This window comes from Esox lucius, chromosome 11 (genome assembly GCF_011004845.1).
Source record: "Esox lucius isolate fEsoLuc1 chromosome 11, fEsoLuc1.pri, whole genome shotgun sequence".
In the NCBI taxonomy this organism is placed as follows: Eukaryota; Metazoa; Chordata; class Actinopteri; order Esociformes; family Esocidae; genus Esox; species Esox lucius.
The window spans coordinates 38794609-38815397 of NC_047579.1; the positions used below are offsets into that span (position 1 = coordinate 38794609).

The window sequence follows — 20789 nt, forward strand, 5'->3', positions numbered from 1 at the left end:
ACACAGATCCACATCTTCAAACTACATTCACAAAACCCCTGACTCTTCTCTCAAAATCAAACACTCACCTCATAACCATTTAATCTGTTCTCAAAATTAAACAAAGCTTTCAGATCATACACACATCCAGTCAATATATAAACACTACAGAGCATTCATTACACACTAAATTTAAAAAAAACTGAGAACACAGCAACCTGGGCATACAGTTACAGATTTTTATTAAATTGTAAATAGTAAACCCATTTTGCAATACAGGTTTTCAAAATTTCTAAAACACTAAACCCCATTCTCTGATTCAAGAAATTGGTTTAGACCACTGAGAATTTGGTTCAGTCACTCTTTTGGCAAAACGTCAAACAAATTCAGGTAGTTAGACACCATTTGCAAATTGCATTCACTCTGTTTGCAAAACTCTAAGCACATTCTCACTCACTAAATCACATTTCGCACTGTAATGCACTTGTGTTGCAAAATGGTAAACATGGGCGGCAAAAGATAAACAACTACAACACAGTTCTTATTGTTTACACACAATATTCACTAAGTTGTGATAACAGTTTTTCCCCAACATTTTTTTTGCATGTTTGCTGAATCCTTGGCTCTTTTTCCCAAAACTGTAAACACAAAACACAATAACACAAACACAAAATGGTAAACTCTACCTTAGCAAAAGCTTAGCAAAAGCAAACACTGCATTCAAAACTGTTTCATCACTGCCCAAAATGTTTTTCTGCATCAAAATGACACACACACATACGGAAGCCCTAAAGCCCAAGTAGTAAAAAAGAAATTTGGGCCCAGAGACTACGTTTATCTCATTTGAAAGACTTTAGTAAAGATGAGTAGTAAAACTTAGTAGTAAAAAATACATTTATTTTTGTTTAAGTGCTTAAGTTGAACTTCTTTCATTGTAAAAAGAGAACGCTTTGCTCACTAGTTATGACCGATAGCAACTAGTAAATTGAAAAGTCCAAAGAGAAAACGAAGCTAGATCAAATTAAAAATATTATTTTACTACTAAAAATAATAATCATAATAACTACTAAAAATCATGCCATACTTACATTTATAAAGTCACATTTAAAATCCAAAGCTTAAATATAAATGCTTAAACTGAAATCTTTTAAATCTTTTATTGATTAAAAGATCAAATATGAAACTCAAAATGGAAAATTTTAAAGCTTAAATATAAATACTTAAATTAAAATCTCAAATAGAAAAAATATATATTTTAGTCTTTGCACTTTATAATTTTCAATTTGAATTTTACATTTGTCAATTGCTCTTTGAAATTTGAAGATTCAACTTTTCAATTTCGACTTAACATTTGGCTTTTCATTTTGACTTGACACTTGTCAATGTAAATGAGGAGGTGTAGCCCAAAGGCTGGTGGGAGGGTCTGAAATTAAAGGGGTGCAGAGGCACCTTATGGACAGCAGGGGGAGCTGACTGCTGGGAAGCACACTGAGTTTGACAGGGCAGTATACAGGTGCTGGTCATAAAATATATGTAATAATGTATACATTCAATCCACACAGACTGATATATTTCAAGTGTTTATTTCTTTTAATTTTGATGATTATTACTGACAACTAATGAAAACCCCAAATTCAGTATCTCAGAAAATTAGAAAATTGTGAAAAGGTTCAATTTTGAAGACACCTGGTGCCACACTCTAATCAGCTAATTAAATCAAAACACATGCAAATGCCTTTAAATGGTCTCTCAGTCTAGTTCTGTAGGCAACACAATCATGGGGAAGACTGCTGACTTGACAGCTGTCCAAAAGACGACCATTGACACCTTGCACAAGGAGGGCAAGACACAAAAGGTTATTGCTAAAGAGGCTGGCTGTTCACAGAGCTCTGTGTCCAAGCACATTAATAGAGAGGCGAAGGGAAGGAAAAGATGTGGTAGAAAAAAGTGTACAAGCAATAGGGATAACTGCACCCTGGAGAGGATTGTGAAACAAAACCCATTCAAAAATGTGGGGGAGATTCACAAAGAGTGGACTGCAGCTCGAGTCAGTGCTTCAAGAACCACCACGCACAGACGTATGCAAGACATGGGTTTCAGTTGTCGCATTCCTTGTGTCAAGCCACTCTTGAACAAGACACAGCGTCAGAAGCGTCTCGCCTGGGCTAAAGACAAAAAGGACTGGACTGCTGCTGAGTTATGTTCTCTGATGAAAGTACATTTTGCATTTCCTTTGGAAATCAAGGTCCAAGAGTCTGGAGGAAGAGAGGAGAGGCACAGAATCCACGTTGCTTGAAGTCCAGTGTTAAGTTCCCACAGTCATTGATGGTTTGGGGTGCCATGTCATCTGCTGGTGTTGGTCCACTGTGTTTTCTGAGGTCCAAGGTCAACGCAGCCGTCTACCAGGAAATATTAGAGCACTTCATGCTTCCTGCTGCTGACCAACTTTATGGAGATAAAGATTTCCTTTTCCAACAGGACTTGGCACCTGCACACAGTGACAAAGCTACCAGTACCTGGTTTAAGGACCATGGTATCCCTGTTCTTAATTGGCCAGCAAACTCACCTGACTTTAACCCTATAGAAAATCTATTGGGTATTGTGAAGAGAAAGATGCGATATGCCAGACCCAACAATGCAGAAGAGCTGAAGGCCACTATCAGAGAAACCTGGGCTCTCATAACACCTGAGCAGTGCCACAGACTGATCGACTCCATGCCACGCCGCATTGCTGCAGTAATTCAGGCAAAAGGAGCCCCAACTAAGTATTGACTTTTGTACATGCTTATACTTTTCATGTTCATACTTTTCAGTTTGCCAACATTTCTAAAAATATTTTTTTTGTATTGGTCTTAAGTAATCTTCAAATTTTCTGAGATACTGAATTTGGGATTTTCAATAGTTGTCAGTTATAAATCATCTCAATTAAAAGAAATAAACATTTGAAATATATCAGTCTGTGTATAATGAATGAATATAATATACAGGTTTCACTTTTTGAATGGAATTACTGAAATAAATCAACTTTTTGATGATATTCAAATTTTATGACCAGCACACCCACCAGCCTTTGGGCCAGGTCTCCTCATTTACATTGACAAGTGTCAAGTCAAAATGAAAAGCCACATGTTATATCGAAATTGAAAAGTTGAATCTTCAAATGTCAAACAGCAATTGACAAATGTAAAATTCTAAAGATAAAATGTAAAATTATAAAGTGCAAAGACTAAAATATATATATCTTTTTTCTATTTGAGATTTTAATTTAAGTATTTACATTTAAGCTTTTAAATTTTCCATTTTGAGTTTCATATTTGACCATTCTCTCAATCAATAAAATACTTAAAATATTTCAGTTTAAGCATTTATATTTAAGCTCTGCATTTTAAATTTGACTTTTTAAATTTAATTATGGCATGATTTTTCATAGTAGTAAAGTAAAATTATAATATTTCTATTTGATCTCACTTCGTTTTCTCTTTGGACTTTCAATTTCAATTATAAATACATATTTCCTACATACATATTTGGCCTTATAGTGCTAAAACTCTGATTGTGCACAATTTAGCAACTAGTGTTTACACCTGTGAGGAGTGGGTGTCGCCAATTGGTGTATAGAGCTTGGCATTGTGACTGGTGTTGCTTTCCAAAGGGACTACAGATATTTTGTTTTTGACTGTTGGACACTAAGGGTAATGCAGGAATTGTGCTTGTACTTTTGCACACTTGGTACATGAGTTTCAGGTTTCAGTGATTGCATTTCAAGTTCCAATTTTGGTGTGTAAAACAGTATTATACTTTTCAATTGCATTATTTGTTTACTATTTTATTTTGTGATTTGACATTTTTTGGTTCGTTCAAGGGATGCACCTTCTTTTTGAGATTCTCTCATTCCTAAAACATCTTAATTGCTGTAGGTCAGGGGTGTCCAAACCATTCCACGGAGGGCCGTGTGTCTGTAGGTTTTTGGTTGTTCCTATAAATTGGTTCCCATTTCACACCTTCACAACCAGGTTAGGGTAGAAACTAACCAATTAGTAACATAATTAGTCAATCAAGTACAAGGTGAAAGCGAAAACCTGCAGACACACGGCCCTCTGTGGAATAGTTTGGACACCCCTGTTGTACGTGATATTTTGAAGAAAAAGCTTTGATGAATTTGTCTAGTTCTAGAACCAGAATAACACTGGCCTTGAATTATGTGTCCAAAGAATTAGGTCCCCAGATCAGGCTGGTCAATGGGACTGGTCTTTGCTCTGGCAGAGTGGAGGTCTATTACAGTGGCCAGTGGGGGACAGTGTGTGATGATGACTGGGATATGATGGATGCAGAGGTGGTGTGTAGACAGCTCAACTGTGGGAGTGCTGTGAGTGCCCCAGGGAACGACCACTTCGGTCAGGGCAGTGGGCCAACCTGGATGGATGATGTTGTGTGCTCTGGCAAAGAAAGCACACTGACACAGTGCCCACACAATACAACACACAACTGCAAACATGGTGGAGATTCTGGTGTTTTCTGCGTATCAGGTAGCGGGTTCATCAGTCTTAACAGTCTTGTCATAATATTTAGGAAAACTGCTATTTGTAATTATAATATGTATACACAGTATGGTCAGTTATATAGTGGGTAGAACAAGTATTTGATACACTGCTGATTTTGCAGGTTTTCCTACAAAGCATGTAGAGGTCTGTCATTTTTATCATTGGTACACTTCAACTGTGAGAGACAGAATTAAAAAAGAAAATCCAGAAAATCACATTGTATGATTTTTACATAATTAATTTGCATTTTATTGCATGACATAAGTATTTGATCACCTACCAACCAGTAAGAATTCCGGCTCTCACAGACCTGTTAGTTTTTCTTTAAGCCCTCCTGTTATCCACTCATTAGCTGTATTAACTGCACCTGTTTGAACCTGTTACCTGTATAAAAGACACCTGTCCACACACTCAATCAAACAGACTCCAACCTCTCCACAATGGCCAAGCCCAGAGAGCTGTGTAAGGACATCAAGGATAAAATTGTAGACCTGCACAAGGCTGGGATGGACTACAGGACAATAGGCAAGCAGGTTGGTGAGAAGGCAACAACTGTTGACACAATTATTAGAAAATGGAAGAAGTTCAAGATGACAGTCAGTCTCCCTCGGTCTGGGGCTCCATGCAAGATCTCACCTCGTAGGGCATCAATGATCATGAGGAAGGTGAGGGATCAGCCCAGAACTACACGGCAGGACCTGGTCAATGACCTGAAGAGAGCTGGGACCACAGTCTCAAAGAAAACCATTAGTAACACACTACGCCGTCATGGATTAAAATCCTGCAGCGCACGCAAGGTCCCCCTTCTCAAGCCAGAGCATGTGCAGGCCCGTCTGAAGTTTGCCAACGACCATCTGGATGATCCTGAGGAGGAATGGGAGAAATTCATGTGGTCTGATGACACAAAAATAGAGCTTTTTGGTCTAAACTCCGCTCGCTGTGTTTGGAGGAAGAAGAAGGATGAGTACAACCCCAAGGACACCATCCCATGTGAAGCATGGAGGTGGGAACATCATTCTTTGGGGATGCTTTTCTGCAAAGGGGACAGGACGGACTGCACCGTATTGAGGGGAGGATGGATGGGGCCATGTATCGCGAGATCTTGGCCAACAACCTCCTTCCCTCAGTAAGAGCATTGAAGATGGGTCGTGGCTGGGTCTTCCAGCATGACAACAACCCGAAACACACAGCCAGGGCAACTAAGGAGTGACTCCGTAAGAAGCATCTCAAGGTCCTGGAGTGGCCTAGCCAGTCGCCAGACCTGAACCCAATAGACAATCTTTGGAGGGAGCTGAAAGTCCGTATTGCCCAGCGACTGCCCCGAAACCTGAAGGATCTGGAGAAGGTCTGTATGGAGGAGTGTGCCACAATCCCTGCTGCAGTGTGTGCAAACCTGGTCAAGAACTACAGGAAACGTATGATCTCTGTAATTGCAAACAAAGGTTTCTTTGAAAAGTTCTGCTTTTCTGATGTATCAAATACTTATGTCATGCAATAAAATGCAAATTAATTACTTAATCATACAATGTGATTTTCTGGATTTTTGTTTTAGATTCTGTCACTCACAGTTGAAGATTACCTATGATCAAAATGACAGACTTTGTAACAATCTGCAAAATCGGTGGTGTATAAAATACTACTTCTCCCCACTGTATAAGCTGTTCCGAGGACAGATAACAGAATGGATACATCTTTCTGTTTTGTAACTTATTCACATTTTTTTGTACAGGTTTAACCTTGAAGACACCCTCTTTCTCGATAACGTCATCCCATTCAGTTTTCTCCCCTGGTGAAACGGTTGAGTTCATTTGCTCTGTCAGTCAGCGAATTCCCATCACAGTAAACTTTGATTTACATAGGGAAGGATCTTCAATAATGACCCAGGCATTACAAACTAATCAGACTAGTGCCAATTTCACATTGACCAGACTGCAATCTTCAGCTCAGGGAAAGTACAGTTGTCTACAAAACTGGACACGGAATGGTCAAACAATTATCAGTTCTTCCAGCAACTCAGTGAACATCACTATTGGTGAGTAAGACCAGCAAAACACAATTAGGGCACACAGACATTATATGAAAATGTGTATTGTGGTAAAGGTTTATGCAACAAAATACCTCTAAATGGATGGATTGCTTCCTGCTTTCATGCCTGTTAGTCGCATAATGCAAGTCTTCTGCTGTCTGACTTTTGCCAGCCTTTCTTTCTTTTCTTACTTTTACATTTTAAATTTTAAACTTTAAATCTTTTGCCTTTGTTTCATTTTTGTTCTTTATTTGTTTTAATCCTAATTTTTAAAATGTTATGTAATTTTTAAAAGAGGACCCCAGCATAGTTCTCTTGTTTTTTTGAGATATTTTTTATGATGGAGGAGCTAAGACAGCTGTTGGAAGAACGGATCAACCGCTTAGAAGTTTTAGTCACCCGAGCACTCCTCCAGTCGGACTGTGGGTCCTGAAAACGAAGCTAGATCAAATTAAAAAGATTATTATTTTACTACACTACTAGGAAAAATCATGCTATAATTACATTTAAAAAGTAACATTTAAAATGCAAAGCTTAAATATAAATGCTTAAACTGAAATCTTTTAAATCTTTTATCGATTGAGAGAAAGATCAAATAAGAAACTCAAAATGGAAAATCTTAAATGTAAATACTTAAATTAAAATCTCAAATAGAAAAAAAATATATATTTTAGTCTTTGCACTTTATAATTATGAATTTGAATTTTACATGTGTCAATTGCTGTTTGACATTTGAAGATTCAACTTTTCAATTTCGATTTAACATTTGGCTTTTCATTTGACTTAACACTTGTCAATGTAAATGAGGAGGCTGGTGGGAGGGTCTGAAACAAAAGGAGTGCAGAGGCACCTTATGGACAGCAGGGGGAGCTGACTGCTGGGAAGCACACTGAGTTTGACAGGGCAGTATACAGGTGCTGGTCATAAAATTAGAATATCATCAAAAAGTTGATTTATTGCACTAATTCCATTCAAAAAGTGAAACTTGTGTAATGTAAACATTCATTCCACACAGACTGATATATTTCAAGCGTTTATTTATTTTAATTTTGATAATTATAACTGACAACTACTGAAAATCCCAAATTCAGTATCTCAGAAAATTAGAATATTACTTAAGACCAATACAAAAAAAATATTTTTAGAAATGTTGGCAAACTGACAAGTATGAACATGAAAAGTATGAGCATGTACAGCACTGATAGTGGCCTTCAGCTCTTCTGCATTGTTGGGTCTGCCGTATCGCATCTTCCTCTTCACAATACCCCATATATTTTCTGTAGGCTTAAGGTCAGGCGAGTTTACTGGCCAATTAAGAACAGGGATACCATGGTCCTTAAACCAGGTACTGGTAGCTTTGGCACTGTGTGCAGGTGCCAAGTCATGTTGGAAAATGAAATCTCCATCTCCATAAAGTTGGTCAGCAGCAGGAAGCATGAAGTGCTCTAAAACTTCCTGGTAGACGGCTGCGTTGACCTTGGACCTCAGAAAACACAGTGGACCAACACCAGCAGATGACATGGCACCCCAAACCATCAATGACTGTGGGAACTTAACACTGGACTTCCAGCAACGTGGATTCTGTGCCTCTCCTCTCTTCCTCCAGACTCTTGGACCTTGATTTCCAAAGGAAATGCAAAATGTACTTTCATCAGAGAACATAACTCAGCAGCAGTCCAGTCCTTTTTGTCTTTAGCCCAGGCGAGACGCTTCTGACGCTGTGTCTTGTTCAAGAGTGGCTTGACACAAGGAATGCGACAACTGAAACCCATGTCTTGCATACGTCTGTGCGTGGTGGTTCTTGAAGCACTGACTCGAGCTGCAGTCCACTCTTTGTGAATCTCCCCCACATTTTTGAATGGGTTTTGTTTCACAATCCTCTCCAGGGTGCAGTTATCCCTATTGCTTGTACACTTTTTTCTACCACATCTTTTCCTTCCCTTCGCCTCTCTATTAATGTGCTTGGACACAGAGCACTGTGAACAGCCAGCCTCTTTAGCAATAACCTTTTGTGTCTTGCCCTCCTTGTGCAAGGTGTCAATGGTCGTCTTTTGGACAGCTGTCAAGTCAGCAGTCTTCCCCATGATTGTGTTGCCTACAGAACTAGACTGAGGGACCGTTTAAAGGCCTTAACAGGTGTTTTGGGTTAATTAGCTGATTAGTGTGGCACCATGTGTCTTCATTATTGAACCTTTTCACAATATTCTAATTTTCTGAGATACTGAATTTGGGGTTTTCATTAGTTGTCAGTTATAATCATCAAAATTAAATGAAACAAACACTTGAAATACATCAGTCTGTGTGGAATGAATGTGTACATTGTACAAGTTTCACTTTTTGAATGGAATTACTGAAATCAACTTTTTGATGATATTCAAATTTTATGACCAGCACCTGTATATGAGTAAAGTCACGAGGAAGTCAAAACTGAGGGGATTCTGCCGTAGTGAATCCGCTCTGTGGCAGAAATGTTTTTGCAACTGCTTTCTTACGGATAGTTACAGAGCTATAGTGAAAAGAGAGTAAAGCCAGTGCGCTATCCAGTATGAAGCTGTAGCAGCACAAACAAACCTTTCAGCGGCACAAAACGAGCATTGATTGAGCCAATATTGAGGCAGTTCGGAGCAGGTTGTGGGGCTGGTGACAGCTAAAATTAAATGTCTAATGTATAAAACGCTGCATTAGCACAAACAACACTTTTAACGGAGACCTACAGCATAAGAGATTCACTCAACGCGACGTAAAGCCAAAGGGAATCGCTCACAGCGACGTTAAATGGGAGCAAGTTGACGGTAGGTCGCTTATCTAGATCACTATGGCAGAATCCACCCCCCTTACAATGCCTTAATAATAACGCTAGCAGTGGTTTTGTCGCCATAGCTAGCAGCAGGATTTGCCCAGGCAGAGTACATCAATGAGACAGAGCTGCTCGGCGCTCAGTTTTGACTTCCTTGTGACTTTACTCATATATACACTCACCTAAAGGATCATTAGGAACACCTGTTCAATTTCTCATTAATGCAATTATCTTATCAACCAATCACATGGCAGTTGCTTCAATGCATTTAGAGATGTTGTCCTGGTCAAGACAGTCTCCTGAACTCCAAACTGAATGTCAGAATGGGAAAGAAAGGTGATTCAAGCAATTTTGAGCATGGCATGGTTGTTGGTGCCAGACGGGCCGGTCTGAGTATTTCACAATCTGCTCAGTTGCTGGGATTTTCATGCACAACCATTTCTAGGGTTTACAAAGAATGGTGTGAAAAGGGAAAAACATCCAGTATGCAGCTGCCCTGTGGGTGAAAATGCCTTGTTGATGCTAGAGGTCAGAGAAGAATGGGCCGCCTGATTCAAGCTGATAGAAGAACAACTTTGACTGAAATAACCACTTGTTACAACCGAGGTATGCAGCAAAGCATTTGTGAAGCCACAACACGCACAACCTTGAGGCAGATGGGCTACAACAGCAGAAGACCCCACCGGGTACCACTCATCTCCACTACAAATAGGAAAAAGAGGCTACAATTTGCACGAGCTCACCCAAAATTGGACAGTTGAAGACTGGAAGAATGTTGCCTGGTCTGATGAGTCTCGATTTCTGTTGGCAGAATTTGGCGTAAACAGAATGAGAACATGGATCCATCATGCCTTGTTACCACTGTGCAGGCTGGTGGTGGTGGTGTAATGGTGTGGGGGATGTTTTCTTGGCACACTTTAGGCCCCTTAGTGCCAATTGGGCATTGTTTAAATGCCACGGCCTACCTGAGCATTGTTTCTGACCATGTCCATCCCTTTATGACCACCATGTACCCATCCTCTGATGGCTACTTCCTGCAGGATAATGCACCATGTCACAAAGCTCGAATCATTTCAAATTGGTTCACTGTACTGAAATGGCCCCCACAGTCACCAGATCTCAATCCAATAGAGCATCTTTGGGATGTGGTGGAACGGGAGCTTCGTTCCCTGGATGTGCATCCCACAAATCTCCATCAACTGCAAGATGCTATCCTATCAATATGGGCCAACATTTCTAAAGAATGCTTTCAGCACCCTGTTGAATCAATGCCACATAGAATTAAGGCAGTTCTGAAGGCGAAAGGGGGTCAAAGTATTGGTATGGTGTTCCTAATAATCCATTAGGTGAGTGAATTCTGCCCTGTCAAACTCAGTGTGCTTTCCAGCAGTCCGCTCCCCCTGCCTCTGCACCCCTTTCGTTTCAGACCCTCCCACAAGCCTTTGGGCCACGCCTCCTCATTTACATTGAGTGTCAAGTCAAAATGAAAAGCCAAATGTTAAATCGAAATTGAAAAGTTGAATCTTCAAATGTCAAACAGCAATTGACAAATGTAAAATTCTAAAGATAAAATGTAAAATTATAAAGTGCAAAGACTAAAATACATATATTTTTTTTCTATTTGAGATTTTAAAAATCATCATCATCATCTTCTTCCGCTTCATCCGGGGCCGGGTCACGGGGGCAGCAGTCTAAGCAAAGATGCCCAGACTTCCCTCTCCCCAGACACTTCCTCCAGCTCTTCCGGGGGGACACCGAGGCGTTCCCAGGCCAGCCGGGAGACACAGTCCCTCCAGCGTGTCCTAGGTCTTCCCCGGGGTCTCCTCGCGGTGGGACGGGACCGGAACACCTTCCCAGGAAACCTTCCGAAACAGATGCCCAAGCCACCTTGCGGCTCAGCTCTTTTTTCACCACAACAGACCGATACATCGACCGCATTACTGCAGAAGCTGCACCGATCCGTCTGTCAATCTCCCGTTCCATCCTTCCCTCACTCGTGAACAAGACCCCTAGATACTTAAACTCCTCCACTTGAGGCAAGCACTCTTCACCAACCTGAAGTGGGCAAGCCACCCTTTTCCGACTGAGGACCATGGCCTCGGATTTGGAGGAACTGATTCCCATCCCCACCGCTTCACACTCGGCTGCAAACCGTCCCAGCGCATGCTGAAGGTCCTGGTTTGAAGGGGCCAACACGACAACATCACGAAATCGTGTGGTCCCCAAACCTGACACCCTCTGGCCCCTGGCTGCGCCTAGAAATTCTGTCCATAAAAATTATGAACAGAACCGGTGAAAAGGGGCAGCCCTGCCGGAGTCCAACATGCACTGGGAACAAGTTTGACTTACTGCCGGCAATGCGGACCAAGCTCCAACTTCGGTCGTATAGGGACCTGACAGCCCTTAGCAAAGGACCCAGGACCCCATATTCCCGAAGCACCCTCCACAGGACGCCGCGAGGGACACAGTCAAATGCCTTCTCCAAATCCACAAAACACATGTGGACTGGTTGGGCAAACTCCCATGAACCCTCCAACACCCCGTAGAGGGTATAGAGCTGGTCCAGTGTTCCACGGCCCGGACGAAAACCACACTGTTCCTCCTGAATCCGAGGTTCTACTATCGGCCGTATTCTCCTCTCCAGAACCATGACAAATGTAAAATTCTAAAGATAAAATGTAAAATTATAAAGTGCAAAGACTAAAATACATATATTTTTTTTCTATTTGAGTATTTACATTTAAGCTTTTAAATTTTCCATTTTGGGTTTCATATTTGATCTTTCTATCAATCAATAAAAGACTTAAAATATTTCAATTTAAGCATTTCTATTTAAGCTTTGCATTTTAAATTTGACTTTTTAAATATAATTATGGCATGATTTTTCCTAGTAGTAAAGTAAAATTATAATATTTCTATTTGATCTCACTTCGTTTTCTCTTTGGACTTTCAATTTCAATTATGAATACATATTTCCTACATAAATATTTGGCCTTATAGTGCTAAATCTCTGATTGTGCACATTTTAGCAACTAGTGTTTACACATGTGAGGAGTGGGTGTCGCCAATTGGTGTATAGAGCTTGGCATTGTGACTGGTGTTGCTTTCCAAAGGGACTACAGATATTTTGTTTTTGACTGTTGGACACTAAGGGTAATGCAGGAATTGTGCTTGTACTTTTGCACACTTGGTACATGAGTTTCAGGTTTCAGTGATTGCGTTTCAAGTTCCAATTTTGGTGTGTAAAACTGTATTATACTTTTCAATTGCAATATTTGTTTCCTATTTTATTTTGTGATTTGACATTTTTTGGTTCGTTCAAGGGATGCACCTTCTTTTGAGATTCTCTCATTCCTAAAACATCTTAATTGCTGTAGGTCAGGGGTGTCCAAACCATTCCACGGAGGGCCGCGTGTCTGCAGGTTTTTGGTTGTTCCTATAAATCGGTTCCCATTTCACACCTTCACAACCAGGTGAGGGGGAGAAACTAACCAATTAGTAACATAATTAGTCAATCAAGTACAAGGTGAAAGCGAAAACCTGCAGACACACGGCCCTCTGTGGAATAGTTTGGACACCCCTGTTGTACGTGATATTTTGAAGAAAAAGCTTTGATGAATTTGTCTAGTTCTAGAACCAGAATAACACTGGCCTTGAATTATGTGTCCAAACAATTAGGTCCCCAGATCAGGCTGGTCAATGGGACTGGTCTTTGCTCTGGCAGAGTGGAGGTCTATTACAGTGGCCAGTGGAGGACAGTGTGTGATGATGACTGGGATATGATGGATGCAGAGGTGGTGTGTAGACAGCTCAACTGTGGGAGTGCTGTGAGTGCCCCAGGGAACGGCCACTTCGGTCAGGGCAGTGGGCCAACCTGGATGGATGATGTTGTGTGCTCTGGCAATGAAAGCACACTGACACAGTGCCCACACAATACAACACACAACTGCAAACATGGTGAAGATTCTGGTGTTTTCTGCTTATCAGGTAACGGGTTTTATCATGTTCTAGATATTGTTTGACCTGTGATCTGTTCTGAATTGAAAGAGGTCTGAGCCACAGACCTTTTTTTTAACATAAAAAAACCAAAACAACAGTCTTGTCATAATATTTAGGAAAACTGCTATATGTTATTATAATCTATATACACAGAAAGGTCTATACAGTGACCATACCATACTTATACAGTGGGGAGAACAAGTATTTGATACACTGCTGATTTTGCAGGTTTTCCTACAAAGCATGTAGAGCTCTGTCATTTTTATCATTGGTACACTTCAACTGTGAGAGACAGAATTAAAAAAGAAAATCCAGAAAATCACATTGTATGATTTTTACATAATTAATTTGCATTTTATTGCATGACATAAGTATTTGATCACCTACCAACCAGTAAGAATTCCGGCTCTCACAGACCTGTTAGTTTTTCTTTAAGCCCTCCTGTTATCCACTCATTAGCTGTATTAACTGCACCTGTTTGAACCTGTTACCTGTATAAAAGACACCTGTCCACACACTCAATCAAACAGACTCCAACCTCTCCACAATGGCCAAGCCCAGAGAGCTGTGTAAGGACATCAAGGATAAAATTGTAGACCTGCACAAGGCTGGGATGGACTACAGGACAATAGGCAAGCAGGTTGGTGAGAAGGCAACAACTGTTGACACAATTATTAGAAAATGGAAGAAGTTCAAGATGACAGTCAGTCTCCCTCGGTCTGGGGCTCCATGCAAGATCTCACCTCGTAGGGCATCAATGATCATGAGGAAGGTGAGGGATCAGCCCAGAACTACACGGCAGGACCTGGTCAATGACCTGAAGAGAGCTGGGACCACAGTCTCAAAGAAAACCATTAGTAACACACTACGCCGTCATGGATTAAAATCCTGCAGCGCACGCAAGGTCCCCCTTCTCAAGCCAGAGCATGTGCAGGCCCGTCTGAAGTTTGCCAACGACCATCTGGATGATCCTGAGGAGGAATGGGAGAAATTCATGTGGTCTGATGACACAAAAATAGAGCTTTTTGGTCTAAACTCCGCTCGCTGTGTTTGGAGGAAGAAGAAGGATGAGTACAACCCCAAGGACACCATCCCATGTGAAGCATGGAGGTGGGAACATCATTCTTTGGGGATGCTTTTCTGCAAAGGGGACAGGACGGACTGCACCGTATTGAGGGGAGGATGGATGGGGCCATGTATCGCGAGATCTTGGCCAACAACCTCCTTCCCTCAGTAAGAGCATTGAAGATGGGTCGTGGCTGGGTCTTCCAGCATGACAACAACCCGAAACACACAGCCAGGGCAACTAAGGAGTGACTCCGTAAGAAGCATCTCAAGGTCCTGGAGTGGCCTAGCCAGTCGCCAGACCTGAACCCAATAGACAATCTTTGGAGGGAGCTGAAAGTCCGTATTGCCCAGCGACTGCCCCGAAACCTGAAGGATCTGGAGAAGGTCTGTATGGAGGAGTGTGCCACAATCCCTGCTGCAGTGTGTGCAAACCTGGTCAAGAACTACAGGAAACGTATGATCTCTGTAATTGCAAACAAAGGTTTCTTTGAAAAGTTCTGCTTTTCTGATGTATCAAATACTTATGTCATGCAATAAAATGCAAATTAATTACTTAATCATACAATGTGATTTTCTGGATTTTTGTTTTAGATTCTGTCACTCACAGTTGAAGATTACCTATGATCAAAATGACAGACTTTGTAACAATCTGCAAAATCGGTGGTGTATAAAATACTACTTCTCCCCACTGTATAAGCTGTTCCGAGGACAGATAACAGAATGGATACATCTTTCTGTTTTGTAACTTATTCACATTTTTTTGTACAGGTTTAACCTTGAAGACACCCTCTTTCTCGATAACGTCATCCCATTCAGTTTTCTCCCCTGGTGAAACGGTTGAGTTCATTTGCTCTGTCAGTCAGCGAATTCCCATCACAGTAAACTTTGATTTACATAGGGAAGGATCTTCAATAATGACCCAGGCATTACAAACTAATCAGACTAGTGCCAATTTCACATTGACCAGACTGCAATCTTCAGCTCAGGGAAAGTACAGTTGTCTACAAAACTGGACACGGAATGGTCAAACAATTATCAGTTCTTCCAGCAACTCAGTGAACATCACTATTGGTGAGTAAGACCAGCAAAACACAATTAGGGCACACAGACATTATATGAAAATGTGTATTGTGGTAAAGGTTTATGCAACAAAATACCTCTAAATGGATGGATTGCTTCCTGCTTTCATGCCTGTTAGTCGCATAATGCAAGTCTTCTGCTGTCTGACTTTTGCCAGCCTTTCTTTCTTTTCTTACTTTTACATTTTAAATTTTAAACTTTAAATCTTTTGCCTTTGTTTCATTTTTGTTCTTTATTTGTTTTAATCCTAATTTTTAAAATGTTATGTAATTTTTAAAAGAGGACCCCAGCATAGTTCTCTTGTTTTTTTGAGATATTTTTTATGATGGAGGAGCTAAGACAGCTGTTGGAAGAACGGATCAACCGCTTAGAAGTTTTAGTCACCCGAGCACTCCTCCAGTCGGACTGTGGGTCCTGAAAACGAAGCTAGATCAAATTAAAAAGATTATTATTTTACTACACTACTAGGAAAAATCATGCTATAATTACATTTAAAAAGTAACATTTAAAATGCAAAGCTTAAATATAAATGCTTAAACTGAAATCTTTTAAATCTTTTATCGATTGAGAGAAAGATCAAATAAGAAACTCAAAATGGAAAATCTTAAATGTAAATACTTAAATTAAAATCTCAAATAGAAAAAAAATATATATTTTAGTCTTTGCACTTTATAATTATGAATTTGAATTTTACATGTGTCAATTGCTGTTTGACATTTGAAGATTCAACTTTTCAATTTCGATTTAACATTTGGCTTTTCATTTTGACTTAACACTTGTCAATGTAAATGAGGAGGCTGGTGGGAGGGTCTGAAACAAAAGGAGTGCAGAGGCACCTTATGGACAGCAGGGGGAGCTGACTGCTGGGAAGCACACTGAGTTTGACAGGGCAGTATACAGGTGCTGGTCATAAAATTAGAATATCATCAAAAAGTTGATTTATTGCACTAATTCCATTCAAAAAGTGAAACTTGTGTAATGTAAACATTCATTCCACACAGACTGATATATTTCAAGCGTTTATTTATTTTAATTTTGATAATTATAACTGACAACTACTGAAAATCCCAAATTCAGTATCTCAGAAAATTAGAATATTACTTAAGACCAATACAAAAAAAATATTTTTAGAAATGTTGGCAAACTGACAAGTATGAACATGAAAAGTATGAGCATGTACAGCACTGATAGTGGCCTTCAGCTCTTCTGCATTGTTGGGTCTGCCGTATCGCATCTTCCTCTTCACAATACCCCATATATTTTCTGTAGGCTTAAGGTCAGGCGAGTTTACTGGCCAATTAAGAACAGGGATACCATGGTCCTTAAACCAGGTACTGGTAGCTTTGGCACTGTGTGCAGGTGCCAAGTCATGTTGGAAAATGAAATCTCCATCTCCATGAAGTTGGTCAGCAGCAGGAAGCATGAAGTGCTCTAAAACTTCCTGGTAGACGGCTGCGTTGACCTTGGACCTCAGAAAACACAGTGGACCAACACCAGCAGATGACATGGCACCCCAAACCATCAATGACTGTGGGAACTTAACACTGGACTTCCAGCAACGTGGATTCTGTGCCTCTCCTCTCTTCCTCCAGACTCTTGGACCTTGATTTCCAAAGGAAATGCAAAATGTACTTTCATCAGAGAACATAACTCAGCAGCAGTCCAGTCCTTTTTGTCTTTAGCCCAGGCGAGACGCTTCTGACGCTGTGTCTTGTTCAAGAGTGGCTTGACACAAGGAATGCGACAACTGAAACCCATGTCTTGCATACGTCTGTGCGTGGTGGTTCTTGAAGCACTGACTCGAGCTGCAGTCCACTCTTTGTGAATCTCCCCCACATTTTTGAATGGGTTTTGTTTCACAATCCTCTCCAGGGTGCAGTTATCCCTATTGCTTGTACACTTTTTTCTACCACATCTTTTCCTTCCCTTCGCCTCTCTATTAATGTGCTTGGACACAGAGCACTGTGAACAGCCAGCCTCTTTAGCAATAACCTTTTGTGTCTTGCCCTCCTTGTGCAAGGTGTCAATGGTCGTCTTTTGGACAGCTGTCAAGTCAGCAGTCTTCCCCATGATTGTGTTGCCTACAGAACTAGACTGAGGGACCGTTTAAAGGCCTTAACAGGTGTTTTGGGTTAATTAGCTGATTAGTGTGGCACCATGTGTCTTCATTATTGAACCTTTTCACAATATTCTAATTTTCTGAGATACTGAATTTGGGGTTTTCATTAGTTGTCAGTTATAATCATCAAAATTAAATGAAACAAACACTTGAAATACATCAGTCTGTGTGGAATGAATGTGTACATTGTACAAGTTTCACTTTTTGAATGGAATTACTGAAATCAACTTTTTGATGATATTCAAATTTTATGACCAGCACCTGTATATGAGTAAAGTCACGAGGAAGTCAAAACTGAGGGGATTCTGCCGTAGTGAATCCGCTCTGTGGCAGAAATGTTTTTGCAACTGCTTTCTTACGGATAGTTACAGAGCTATAGTGAAAAGAGAGTAAAGCCAGTGCGCTATCCAGTATGAAGCTGTAGCAGCACAAACAAACCTTTCAGCGGCACAAAACGAGCATTGATTGAGCCAATATTGAGGCAGTTCGGAGCAGGTTGTGGGGCTGGTGACAGCTAAAATTAAATGTCTAATGTATAAAACGCTGCATTAGCACAAACAACACTTTTAACGGAGACCTACAGCATAAGAGATTCACTCAACGCGACGTAAAGCCAAAGGGAATCGCTCACAGCGACGTTAAATGGGAGCAAGTTGACGGTAGGTCGCTTATCTAGATCACTATGGCAGAATCCACCCCCCTTACAATGCCTTAATAATAACGCTAGCAGTGGTTTTGTCGCCATAGCTAGCAGCAGGATTTGCCCAGGCAGAGTACATCAATGAGACAGAGCTGCTCGGCGCTCAGTTTTGACTTCCTTGTGACTTTACTCATATATACACTCACCTAAAGGATCATTAGGAACACCTGTTCAATTTCTCATTAATGCAATTATCTTATCAACCAATCACATGGCAGTTGCTTCAATGCATTTAGAGATGTTGTCCTGGTCAAGACAGTCTCCTGAACTCCAAACTGAATGTCAGAATGGGAAAGAAAGGTGATTCAAGCAATTTTGAGCATGGCATGGTTGTTGGTGCCAGACGGGCCGGTCTGAGTATTTCACAATCTGCTCAGTTGCTGGGATTTTCATGCACAACCATTTCTAGGGTTTACAAAGAATGGTGTGAAAAGGGAAAAACATCCAGTATGCAGCTGCCCTGTGGGTGAAAATGCCTTGTTGATGCTAGAGGTCAGAGAAGAATGGGCCGCCTGATTCAAGCTGATAGAAGAACAACTTTGACTGAAATAACCACTCGTTACAACCGAGGTATGCAGCAAAGCATTTGTGAAGCCACAACACGCACAACCTTGAGGCAGATGGGCTACAACAGCAGAAGACCCCACCGGGTACCACTCATCTCCACTACAAATAGGAAAAAGAGGCTACAATTTGCACGAGCTCACCCAAAATTGGACAGTTGAAGACTGGAAGAATGTTGCCTGGTCTGATGAGTCTCGATTTCTGTTGGCAGAATTTGGCGTAAACAGAATGAGAACATGGATCCATCATGCCTTGTTACCACTGTGCAGGCTGGTGGTGGTGGTGTAATGGTGTGGGGGATGTTTTCTTGGCACACTTTAGGCCCCTTAGTGCCAATTGGGCATTGTTTAAATGCCACGGCCTACCTGAGCATTGTTTCTGACCATGTCCATCCCTTTATGACCACCATGTACCCATCCTCTGATGGCTACTTCCTGCAGGATAATGCACCATGTCACAAAGCTCGAATCATTTCAAATTGGTTCACTGTACTGAAATGGCCCCCACAGTCACCAGATCTCAATCCAATAGAGCATCTTTGGGATGTGGTGGAACGGGAGCTTCGTTCCCTGGATGTGCATCCCACAAATCTCCATCAACTGCAAGATGCTATCCTATCAATATGGGCCAACATTTCTAAAGAATGCTTTCAGCACCCTGTTGAATCAATGCCACATAGAATTAAGGCAGTTCTGAAGGCGAAAGGGGGTCAAAGTATTGGTATGGTGTTCCTAATAATCCATTAGGTGAGTGAATTCTGCCCTGTCAAACTCAGTGTGCTTTCCAGCAGTCCGCTCCCCCTGCCTCTGCACCCCTTTCGTTTCAGACCCTCCCACAAGCCTTTGGGCCACGCCTCCTCATTTACATTGAGTGTCAAGTCAAAATGAAAAGCCAAATGTTAAATCGAAATTGAAAAGTTGAATCTTCAAATGTCAAACAGCAATTGACAAATGTAAAATTCTAAAGATAAAATGTAAAATTATAAAGTGCAAAGACTAAAATACATATATTTTTTTTCTATTTGAGATTTTAAAAATCATCATCATCATCTTCTTCCGCTTCATCCGGGGCCGGGTCACGGGGGCAGCAGTCTAAGCAAAGATGCCCAGACTTCCCTCTCCCCAGACACTTCCTCCAGCTCTTCCGGGGGGACACCGAGGCGTTCCCAGGCCAGCCGGGAGACACAGTCCCTCCAGCGTGTCCTAGGTCTTCCCCGGGGTCTCCTCGCGGTGGGACGGGACCGGAACACCTTCCCAGGAAACCTTCCGAAACAGATGCCCAAGCCACCTTGCGGCTCAGCTCTTTTTTCACCACAACAGACCGATACATCGACCGCATTACTGCAGAAGCTGCACCGATCCGTCTGTCAATCTCCCGTTCCATCCTTCCCTCACTCGTGAACAAGACCCCTAGATACTTAAACTCCTCCACTTGAGGCAAGCACTCTTCACCAACCTGAAGTGGGCAAGCCACCCTTTTCCGACTGAGGACCATGGCCTCGGATTTGGAGGAACTGATTCCCATCCCCACCGCTTCACACTCGGCTGCAAACCGTCCCAGCGCATGCTGAAGGTCCTGGTTTGAAGGGGCCAACACGACAACATCATCCGTAAAGACGAAATCGTGTGGTCCCCAAACCTGACACCCTCTGGCCCCTGGCTGCGCCTAGAAATTCTGTCCATAAAAATTATGAACAGAACCGGTGAAAAGGGGCAGCCCTGCCGGAGTCCAACATGCACTGGGAACAAGTTTGACTTACTGCCGGCAATGCGGACCAAGCTCCAACTTCGGTCGTATAGGGACCTGACAGCCCTTAGCAAAGGACCCAGGACCCCATATTCCCGAAGCACCCTCCACAGGACGCCGCGAGGGACACAGTCAAATGCCTTCTCCAAATCCACAAAACACATGTGGAC

At 41.5% G+C, this 20789-nt stretch overlaps 1 protein-coding gene across 1 annotated transcript in view; it reads left to right on the forward strand.

Annotated features, from left to right (window-relative positions):
- The window catches only part of LOC109616237 (deleted in malignant brain tumors 1 protein-like), a 106755-nt gene that overhangs the window by 21932 nt on the left and 64034 nt on the right, over positions 1–20789 (forward strand). The window contains exons 8-11 of the mRNA XM_034295148.1: positions 4191–4505; positions 6250–6552; positions 13022–13330; positions 15179–15481. Of these exons, the coding sequence (XP_034151039.1) occupies positions 4191–4505; positions 6250–6552; positions 13022–13330; positions 15179–15481 (1230 nt within the window). The remainder of the gene's footprint in view (positions 1–4190; positions 4506–6249; positions 6553–13021; positions 13331–15178; positions 15482–20789) is intronic.